The 11,078-nt window shown below is 46.9% G+C and overlaps 1 protein-coding gene across 2 annotated transcripts in view; it reads left to right on the top strand.

The window, feature by feature from the left end:
* Positions 1–155: 155 nt before the first annotated feature.
* The window catches only part of LOC129833002 (LIM and SH3 domain protein 1-like), a 34,670-nt gene continuing 23,747 nt past the window's right edge, over positions 156–11,078 (top strand). Inside the window, exon 1 of one of the 2 annotated variants that reach the window (XM_055897208.1) lies at positions 156–436. In XM_055897208.1, the coding sequence (XP_055753183.1) occupies positions 368–436 (69 nt within the window). In that variant the 5' untranslated portion in view covers positions 156–367. Of the gene's footprint in view, positions 437–10,226; positions 10,369–11,078 lie in introns of those variants that run through there. The other variant, XM_055897207.1, reaches the window with a different exon arrangement.

Below are 11,078 nucleotides of genomic sequence, written 5' to 3'. Positions count from 1 at the left end.
GTATTGCTATTTGTGTTGGATTTAAGTATCAAATATAGTATACGCTGATCGATCTCTATAGATTGATATCTGATTACAGGATTTATCCAATTATATACGCCGCCTTTGAAATCAAGCGTCTCCTTGTGGGACCGCCCCCTTTCCTTTCTCCTCGGGAGCGCGGCATTGGAAAGAGAGGTGCCGTGCCCGCGCTTTACGTGTCTGGTTCGTGTACTGACAGCCAGCTGTGCGATTAGAACGACAACAATCTCCGGGATTTGATAAATCCAGCCGTCAAACTCGACCCGTATTGTTTGGGAAGAACACGTTTACTTGACAGTTATTTTTTTATCGTCTAATTTATCCAGCTAAACAGCATTCCTCAAACATGAATCCGTCGTGTGGCAGATGTGGCACAGTCGTGTACCCTACGGAAAAAGTGAATTGTCTGGACAAGGTAAGAAAAAAATTATTTGCAACTAAGCATTTGAATTCGCAGTCGCCTTCTTCTGTTTGTGTATTATACATTCCATTATCAATACAATTATCTTTAGCGTGTTTGTTAATGATTTGTGATGCCCGGGCAGGTAGGCTAACTAACATTCGCTAGATAGCACGTTACCTGTCTGTGTGTATGTGATTGTGAACGACTAGTAACGTTAGCTAGCTTGCTCTTTGATTTGTTGAACGTTTAGCTAGTTAGCTAATTAGGTTTGCTACCTAACTAGTCGTTTAAATGATCTGATTTTTAATTTTACATTTGCCACGTTGGATTTTCACATTTGAATTCTTGAACGAAGCGTTTCCTGTTTTCACCACAAACAAGTCAGTTTTGGCTTGCTGCGTTAACGTATGGCTAGCTAGCTAACGTTATCAAAGACAGGAATGTGGTTAGCATTTTCATCAACTGAACATCAGAGTAGTCCGTATCAGATTGTGATTGATGGCATACGACGATCAATTATGATTAACTAGTTTGCTGGTCACTAAAGATGAACTACTACTACATTGCATTGTAAAATCTACCCTACTAGGTTAGTCCAAATTGATGATTTCAGTTAACGTAACGTTACCACGCTAGATAGAGAGATGAATTAGTATGTTCGTGATTTCAAAGTTATTTAACTAATGTTAGTTTCAGTTCTCCCCAAATCCAGAGATTAACATGTGTGATGCGTTACCATCGCCAATTCCATCGCCAAAACTTCACTGTGTAATTTAAATCCGTGTCAATTTAACTCAAGCTAAGCATCTTGGTTTTTCAGGATGCTGTTTCCAAGTAGAAACAATAATTTGGGGTTGTTCAGTTGCAATAGAGTGCCTTATCAAAATCCAGTGTTTGCTAGCAGCTCACACAAGCTACCCCGGATAAGGAAGTGTAATCTATCAGGGTGTGGAAGATTTAAAACACCAAGGGAACAGAGCCATACTTCACACGTAAAGTGAAATTAACTTTATATTTTATTAAGTTCACACAATGTCTATCACAACATCCATCTGTGTGGGCTTTGTGTGCATGCGTAGCCTAGTGAGTGTATTAGAAAACAGTCACTGTACTATCGTGGTCTTGTCTGTTTAGTCTCTTGCCACTCAGTACTGCAGTAACACGTTCTGCAGCATGTTGTTCTGCTGCCAACTGAAACGACACTACCTTTATGGCACGTCAATCAGGCTGAACCACACAATCCCTGTCGCCACTTCTTTTTGCCCACCGGATAGACCAAGGCTATAATAATCATATATTCTCATGTGGTCCCTCTTTTTGCTGCCAGAGCGCACGGAGCACATCGCATTACTCTAGTGGAGGATGTGGGCGGGGTCACCTTTTGTGGTGAGAGAAGGATGCATTGGCATTTCCTACACACTGTAGTCTAGTGATGCCGGGGCCGAGCGTATCATTTGTCTAATGGGCATTGGGAAGGCCTTGTGGAGCCGATCGCCGTAAGTGGGTGTTATCTGTTTGGGTCGATAGATGGAGCGTCTGGTGAGAGACGATAGAGCACATTTATCAGAGATGCCAATACTTGTGCACACTGCACGCCCATGGGTTTGAACTCGTCATACTCCCTGTTGTGCTAGAAGAAGGCCCTTGTTGTTGTTGTCCAACAGGATGTAGATGAGATTGACAACCCTCGCCTTGGATTAAAATGTAGATCCCAAAATAAAACAACACCTTACACATTCATGCAAACTACTTACTGAACACAAGCAGAACCGCCACCGTGTTCTCTGGAAAATCGTGCCGAAAGCAGCGCACATTCCGGCAGACAGACACTCCCATAAAAATGTGCTCTGTCAGAGGCCTACTGTGCTGCCGGTCTCCCCCTCTGAGCTACACACAGGAGCAGAGCCTGCTACTCTGAGCCCAGGGAGCGTCTGTCTGTCTTAGCTGCTATTCCGCATCAGCGCTCTCCTCCTCAGACACACGAAAACAACCTCCCTATTCCCCTCCTGGGCACCGGCTGCCCTTCTCGTTTGTTTAAACCAGACGAGGCCGGCCGCGAGGGGCGGCAGTTTTCCCCCAGTCTGGTTCAGGTGACGGTAGTCAAGGCTGCAGCGTGCGGTTCCCTCGGCGACCGCTGAATACTTGCTTACCTGACAAACTGTCTTCTGGTGTAATGTATGGGGCTGTGCTGTGGAGAAGCTGGGCCACAGACGCTTGTTTGTCTGCCGCCCTGTATTTCATTATAGTGGGACAGGGCTGGGATCTGCAGGAGGGGGCACCTGAGGATGAGGTGTAAAGACAGGAAGTGAATGTTATGTGAGACTAAAGAGATTAGGCATACTCATCTGTCTTGCTTTCAATATGTGGACGTTGCCTGTTAGTAATGCAGTACTATGCTTCAGAGGTTTTTGACAAGTCCTCCTAGCTATCGAAACAGCTGGGTGCTGTTGAGTACCTGGAGCCTCACTGTAAGGGTTATGTTAACTGCAGGAGGTGGGATTTTGCCAGATAGTAGGTTATTCATAACCAGAGTGCCGACTGTACACACTATGCAAAACTGGTTGAACCAAGCCTGGAAACATGGCTGTGTGCGTGTATTCCCATTTGAAAGACTGAATTTGTTTGACTGTGTGCAAGTACTAGACAGATGATGATGTTTCTGCGTTCTGAGAGTCTCTGTTATATTGATGGAATGATTTCCTGTGCGGGGGATTCTGTATACAGGTAATCACGTACTCAATATTCTACCCTGTGCCTTTGCGTGTGTCTGTTACTCGTACCTATACTTTTTTTTCTCTTTTCGATGGACGTTCTCTCTCCCTATCCGCAACCCGTTCTGCAAGGACTCTTGCATGCTTTATCAATATTTCATTGTGACATACATACCACTATACGTCTGCTCTGTGGCTTCAAATGTGTGTGACAGCAGCCTAGGCAGTGTGCAAGGAAGTAGAGTGAAGGCCTAGCAGGGAAGAAGCTCACAGATAAGTTCCTCTCCTCTTTAAAAAGCAGACACACACACACACACACACACACACACACACACACACACACACACACACACACACACACACACACACACACACACACACACAGGTAGAGTAGGGAGAGAGAGAAACCTGTGATCTTCCTCAACCCTGGAAGAAGGGCAGGTTCAGGGAGGGGAAGCGAGCACATAAGGTCCTAAAAGAAGAACAAAACAAAAAGTCTGTCCCCGGTCCCGGCTCAAATATCGGCTCTTAAAATGCAAGGTAACATGTCGGCTCGTGTCGATAAGCTAACTCGATAAAAGTTTTTTTGTTAAAGATCATAAAAGGTCACAGCCTTGGGTTTTTGGTTTAGGACTTTCAGTCGTACAGATTTTTCTAGATACAAGCCGTAGCTTATTTTGCTCTGTGAAAATGCAGGGCAGAGGATTCAAATGAACAAGACTGGACAAAATGCAGGCATATAAAGCATGCATAAACAGGCAAAGGAAGGCTCACTTCATCAGTGAGGTTCCTTCAAGGTGTGTTTGATCAAATTGTGTGCCTTTTCATACATAAAAAAAAATATATATATATATATATATATATATTTGGTTATGGTTAGGTCTAATCACTCTCCAGATATTATTATAAAATAGAGCCCTGGGGGATAAGATTAAGATTTTTTTGTGGCTCCAGCACAGCTGTCTGATGCTCTGTGTTCTATCTAGCAAACACTTATGATATGACCTTTCGGGAACAGAGGAGTGCCTCATCCGTAACGCCCAGTGTATAGTATTAATCCGTGACTGTTTTTTTCCTCGGACATTGAAATCCTTGGGTTGGGTAATTTTTTTTCCTTCGGGTTGCCTACGTCTAAACTGTTTAAAAAAAGAAAATGTAATTACATTGGGGGAAATGCTTTCAGTGTAAACTGACACGAGTTAAAGCAAATGTATACAGCACGTAGAAAAGATGGTGGAGCTATATAATTGGAAATGTATAGAATTTCAGGAAATTCTCTTAGAATGCTAAAGGCTCAACAATCTCTTACACCCCCTGACACACCCACCAACTTAAACACCTCTTGATCCAGAAACATCCCTGCATGGTACACAGTGCAGTCTTAGTTAGGTCAAAGGTCAGAATGCAATCTGACTCTGAACCAACAGAGATACCACCACCATCGTTTTAAGAAAAGCTGATAGGTCAAATCCGACTCCTCCCATGTAGCTGAATCATGTCCACTCCTCATCATCTTAGCTGATGCAGTCACACCTCCACAGGCACAAGCCTCATCATGCACTGTTGCTCTGCAAAAAAACATATGCAACCCCCCCCCCCCTCCCCAAATAGCCCCCTCCTGGCTATCTCATCAGGATCAACAGTGCGAACTCTCTGCACGCTTCGTCTACCTACCGCCTGTCAGCCCTGACTGGACCTTTCTACAGACACGGTTTTATAACAGGCTCATTCAAATACACGGCGTCAACGACTAACACTGATGATCTGTCAGTTGATCTTATTCAAATAGGCCTTGCTGATACTGTCCGATCAGACAAACAAGTCGTGTAATTCACTGGTAGTGTCTAGAAATGGTTTCCCACTGAAATGAGATTAGGCCTTTTTAAACGGGCTGGCAAAATGTGGAATGGATTATATTTAAAAGCTGATTCATGTTGTCCGAGGGGTGAGCGTTTCTTTTTGTTCTCCTCCAGCCAGTCGCCTCCATTTGTGACTCAGATCAGAGGCAGGGTCCATGGTGGAGTCAGTCACCTGAGGTTTTGTCCTCTGTATGTGTGTCTACGGAACTGGGACACCCGTTGCTCTCAATACTATGGCTCTATTAATAGGAGTACAGAGTGATTTGTTTCTCCTGTGTGTGAGATGGAGGATTTAGGATGAGACTGTGGAAAAGGGGACTGTTCAGACGAAGTGTAAATGAACAGCTCAAGCTGGGTGTGTGCTTCCTGTCCAGAAACAAGCGAGTCAACATTTTACCCTAAATGCTCTGAGTCCGTCTCAGCTCTCCACAGTCAGGGATTTCAGAATGGTTTGGTGCCGGGCAGGCGGTGTCTGTCTGTTTAAGCACACTACAGCAGATCCACACACAAGTGGTCTGTGTATGAGTGTTAAGTGCATACTTTAGCGAGCGCTGTGCTTCTCCCGCTGGCCAAGATAAGAGGTTGAGTGTGGTGAAAGCGACTGCATCAAGTAGGTCAATAATTAACCGTGGGCATCAGTGAGTTATTGTAGCATTTCCCAAAATCGGTGCGCGTTGTGGGTTTTGCCCCTCGCGCAACACAGCTGACTTCAAATGATCAACGCTTGATGATTGGTTGATTTTATTTGAATCAGCTGTGTAGGGCTAGGGCAAAAAAACTAAACGGGCACCCCTTAGGGTCCCGAGGACCCAGTTTGGGACACTGAGTTAGTGGCAGCCAGATGTGGGCTCACTGAGGCAACACACACACAGTGAATGAGTATGTGTGTGTGACTGAAAACCTTGTGAGTCTAGAAGTGTCCCTACCGGGTGTGCACACAGCCAGACAGCGTGTCTGGAGTGCCTCCTATAGCCTGGGGTCTGTCCATACTGGCTGGGGTCTCGGCCACAGTCTGAGGGATCGTTAGGCTGCCCGAGCACGTTCACAACATGTAGTCCTGGACCCCGGAGCTGCGCTGATGCAGGGAGACAGTCCTGCTTTTTACAGAGTTACATTTCTCTCGGCCTCCGTGTCTGCAGTGTCCTGATTCTCTTACTGACTGTCAGATCCCAGCCTCTCAGCCTCAGCACCCGCCCAGACCCCGGCCGGGTTCTTCTGCAGTCTGAACACTGACACTCATCATCATCTCGTTCTAAATGAATCTCTCCTTGTCTCGCTCAGTAGTGTGTTAGCCCCAGAGACGGTCATGGGATCTGGGGGAGGGTGGGTAGCCCTGACCTGGTGGAATGTGGGTTAGCAGGTTGGGTGAAGGCCGGGTAGAATTTTTTTTTTGTTGTTGCCGCGGCTGCAATCCAAGCCTGTTCTCTATGGCGCTGGAATTCACCCAAGGTCAATATTGAGTTTACCCCGGTAAACACAGGATCAAAGTCCACTGCTGCCATTCAGCTTACCTTTACCCCTCCGCTTGAAGGCTTTAGCACCCGCAGTCACACACATTTGTTTATCCGTCGCTCCTCCATAACACATATTGGGATTACAGATTAGGGGTGATGCCCGGAGGGAATGTGGAGAGTGTGGTAACAGAGAGAGACTGGAGTTTAGACATCAGATTGGGATGAATATTTAGATAGGTGGACAGACTAAAAATGGCCACCGCATCTGGGAAAAGCTGAGGCCTAGATTTAGTAGAAATGGAAACCGCTGTGTGGGTAGTTGTGTTTGAACTGTCAGGGGTTTGATATGGCAGAGAGGGAGAGGCGGAGACGATGCATCCGCCAGCGGGTCCTATCTCTCCGACTGGGCCTGTGTAGTGTGGTCGGGGTGTAGGTTTTGCCCAGTGTTGCTGGCTGGCTCTGGATCAGAGCTCCATTGACCAGGGCTCAGGGCCGGTGTCCAGAATGAGCCCACTCCTTTGTCTGCCTCAGCCCGGCTCTGCTGGTCAGCAGCTTCACACACACAGCCCTGGGTGGTCCGTCCGTAAAGGCCAGTGTGAGAACACACCAGACTAGAACTCTGAAAAGGTATCAGAGCGAATGGGGGCCATGGATTTAAGTCAAATGCTTTTGTCCTCTAGTGGATTAACTGCATCCAGGAAACCCTGCTATATGTTCTGGAAACACTCCTTGTTCTACAGTCCTGTAGAATACACAGGGACCTGATGATACCCCCAGCCTGTATCACTGTAGAACACACTGGGACCTGATGATACCCCCAGCCTGTATCACTGTAGAACACACTGGGACCTGATGATACCCCCAGCCTGTATCACTGTGGAACACACTGGGACCTGATGATACCCCCAGCCTGTATCACTGTAGAACACACAGGGACCTGATGATACCCCCAGCCTGTATCACTGTAGAACACACAGGGACCTGATGATACCCCCAGCCTGTATCACTGTAGAACACACAGGGACCTGATGATACCCCTAGCCTGTATCACTGTAGAACACACAGGGACCTGATGATACCCCTAGCCTGTATCACTGTAGAACACACTGGGACCTGATGATACCCCTAGCCTGTATCACTGTAGAACACACTGGGACCTGATGATACCCCTAGCCTGTATCACTGTAGAACACACTGGGACCTGATGATACCCCTAGCCTGTATCACTGTAGAACACACAGGGACCTGACGATACCCCCAGCCTGTATCACTGTAGAACACACAGGGACCTGATGATACCCCCAGCCTGTATCACTGTGGAACACACAGGGACCTGACGATACCCCCAGCCTGTATCACTGTAGAACACACAGGGACCTGATGATACCCCCAGCCTGTATCACTGTAGAACACACAGGGACCTGATGATACCCCTAGCCTGTATCACTGTAGAACACACAGGGACCTGACGATACCCCCAGCCTGTATCACTGTGGAACACACAGGGACCTGATGATACCCCCAGCCTGTATCACTGTAGAACACACAGGGACCTGATGATACCCCCAGCCTGTATCACTGTGGAACACACGGGGACCTGATGATACACCCAGCCTGTATCATTGTAGAACACACAGGGACCTGATGATACCCCCAGCCTGTATCACTGTAGAACACACAGGGACCTGATGATACCCCCAGCCTGTATCACTGTAGAACACACAGGGACCTGATGGATACCCCAAGACGTAATGCGCTTTTCCCACCACAGGGACACTTCACGATTTACTGTGTGTGTGTTTGAATGGTTGTATGTTTGCTGTGTGTCTGCTTCAGTGGGCTGACTTACAGTGGGGCACAAAAGTATTTAGTCAGCCACCAATTGTGCAAGTTCTCCCACTTAAAAAGATGAGAGAGGCCTGTAATTTTAATCATAGGTACACTTCAACTATGACAGACAAAATTAGGAAAACAAATCCAGAAAATCACATTGTACGATTTTTAATGCATTTATTTGCAAATTATGGTGGAAAGTAAGTATTTGGTCACCTACAAACAAGCAAGATTTCTGGCTCTCACAGACCTGTAACTTCTTCTTTGAGGCTCCTCTGTCCTCCACTCGTTACCTGTATTAATGGCACCTGTTTGAACGTGTTATCAGTATAAAAGACACCTGTCCACAACCTCAAACAGTCACACTCCAAACTCCACTATGGCCAAGACCAAAGAGCTGTCAAAGGACACCAGAAACAAAATTGTAGACCTGCACCAGGCTGGGAAGACTGAATCTGCAATAGGTAAGCAGCTTGGTTTGAAGAAATCAACTGTGGGAGCAATTATTAGGGCTCCACGGAAGATCTCACCCCATGGGGTCAAAATGAACACAAGAACGGTGAGCAAAAATCACAGAACCACATGGGGGGACCTAGTGAATGACCTGCAGAGAGCTGGGACCAAAGTAACAAAGCCTACCATCAGTAGCACACTACGCCGCCAGGGACTCAAATCCTGCAGTGCCAGACGTGTCCCCCTACTTAAGCCAGTACATGTCCAGGCACGTCTGAAGTTTGCTAGAGAGCATTTGGATGATCCAGAAGAAGATTGGGAGAATGTCATATGGTCAGATGAAACCAAAATATAACTTTTTGGTAAAAACTCAACTCGTCGCGTTTGGAGGACTAAGAATGCTGAGTTGCATCCAAAGAACACCATACCTACTGTGAAGCATGGGGGTGGAAACATCATGCTTTGGGGCTGTTTTTCTGCAAAGGGACCAGGACGACTAATCCGTGTAAAGGAAAGAATGAATGGGGCCATGTATCGTGAGATTTTGAGTGAAAACCTCCTATCAGCAAGGGCATTGAAGATGAAACGTGGCTGGGTCTTTCAGCATGACAATGATCCCAAACACACCGCCCGGGCAACGGAGTGGCTTCGTAAGAAGCATTTCAAGGTCCTGGAGTGGCCTAGCCAGTCTCCAGATCTCAACCCCATAGGAAATCTTTGGAGGGAGTTGAAAGTCCGTGTTGCCCAGCAACAGCCCCAAAACATCACTGCTCTAGAGGAGATCTGCATGGAGGAATGGGCCAAAATACCGGCAACAGTGTGTGAAAATCTTGTGAAGACTTACAGAAAACGTTTGACCTCTGTCATTGCCAACAAAGGGTATATAACAAAGTATTGAGAAACTTTTGGTATTGACCAAATACTTATTTTCCACCATAATTTGCAAATAAATAAATTAAAAATCCTACAATGTGATTTTCTGGATTTTTTTCTCTCCTTTTGTCTCTCATAGTTGAAGTGTACCTATGATGAAAATTACAGGCCTCATCTTTTTAAGTGGGAGAACTTGCACAATTGGTGGCTGACTAAATACTTTTTTGCCCCACTATATGTGTGTGTGTAGGCGAGTAGTGGAGAATGTTTAGTGAAAGGAAGAGGGAGAAACGGGGATGGCTGAGTAGAGAATACCCCAGAGCCATGTTAATACGGACTGTGTCTTTCTCTTTCTTCCTCCCTCTCTCTTTTGCCTTCCCTTGACTGCAGGAACGGCCAGATCATTGCCTCACTCCCTGGCATTGCTCTCATCCACCCCTCCCTCCCTTCGCTCTCTCCCTCCTTTCACGCTCCTTCCTCTTTCCCTCCAGCCTCCCTCCCTCGGTCCCCCTCTGAACCATAAGGCCACAGAGCAGCCTGCTGTCGAGAGAGAGAGACACGGGGGGTGGGGGTGAGACTAAGAAGGATAGGGCTGTTGTGAATATGGTTCGAGGGAGAGAAGCAGACCCGGGCTTGTGGAGATGAACAGATGGACAGAAAGGAAGAGAGAGGGTCAAATCAAACTGAACACGGGTATTTTCCAGCAGTCAGTCATCCCATCAGGAGGGCTCAATGTGCTCTGTTGGCAGTGTTGTGTATGGGTGAGTAGGGTCAGGGCAGGGAAACTGGTTCAGTCACTAGATGTGTGTGTGTGTATTTCTGAGTAACGTTCGATCTCCACACAAGGCCAGGAATATCAAGGGGTCGTGACTTTGAGGCCCTGATTATGCTGCCAACTAGGTTAACAACCTTTTCCAGGACATTTGGCTCTTAATTAAACACCGTGTTTGTCCTCAGCTGTTCGCATCATTGTGCTACCTCTTCAGAGAATATGCTGACCGTTTTCCGAGTGGCGTTAATGGAATACGAAGAAGTGCTGAATTCCTGGGGCAGTTGGAATGACTTTCCAACTGCACACACCTACCTCTCCATCCACCACGGCAGGACTTTCTTCCAGGCTGCTCAAACGAGCAGGTTTCGTCACTAAAACACGATCAAAACTGTTCAGGGATCCACAATGCTGCTTTGTTCTATGAGGGAGTTTACTTTTAAAGAATATGGGTGCTTAGTCGGCGGGTGGGGTGCCACGGTGGACGTTGGCAGTTCTCTCTGAAAGTGGATGTGGCTCTGTGCTCTAAACGGTGTCTAGTCAGCCGCTGGGCTTCAGGCATGGGTTTTTGCAAACATGGCCGCCCTCAGCCTCTTTCGCCACACAGCCACACGTCCCCCTGGCATGGCTTATAAATAACCACCGCGTAGAGATGTACAGAGGAAGTTGTCTCGACAAACAGACCTCTCTCTCTCTCTCTCC

This window comes from Salvelinus fontinalis, chromosome 34 (genome assembly GCF_029448725.1).
Source record: "Salvelinus fontinalis isolate EN_2023a chromosome 34, ASM2944872v1, whole genome shotgun sequence".
Lineage (NCBI taxonomy): Eukaryota > Metazoa > Chordata > Actinopteri > Salmoniformes > Salmonidae > Salvelinus > Salvelinus fontinalis.
Note: the sequence above shows the minus strand (reverse complement) of the source record. Positions and strands in the feature narration are given on the sequence as shown.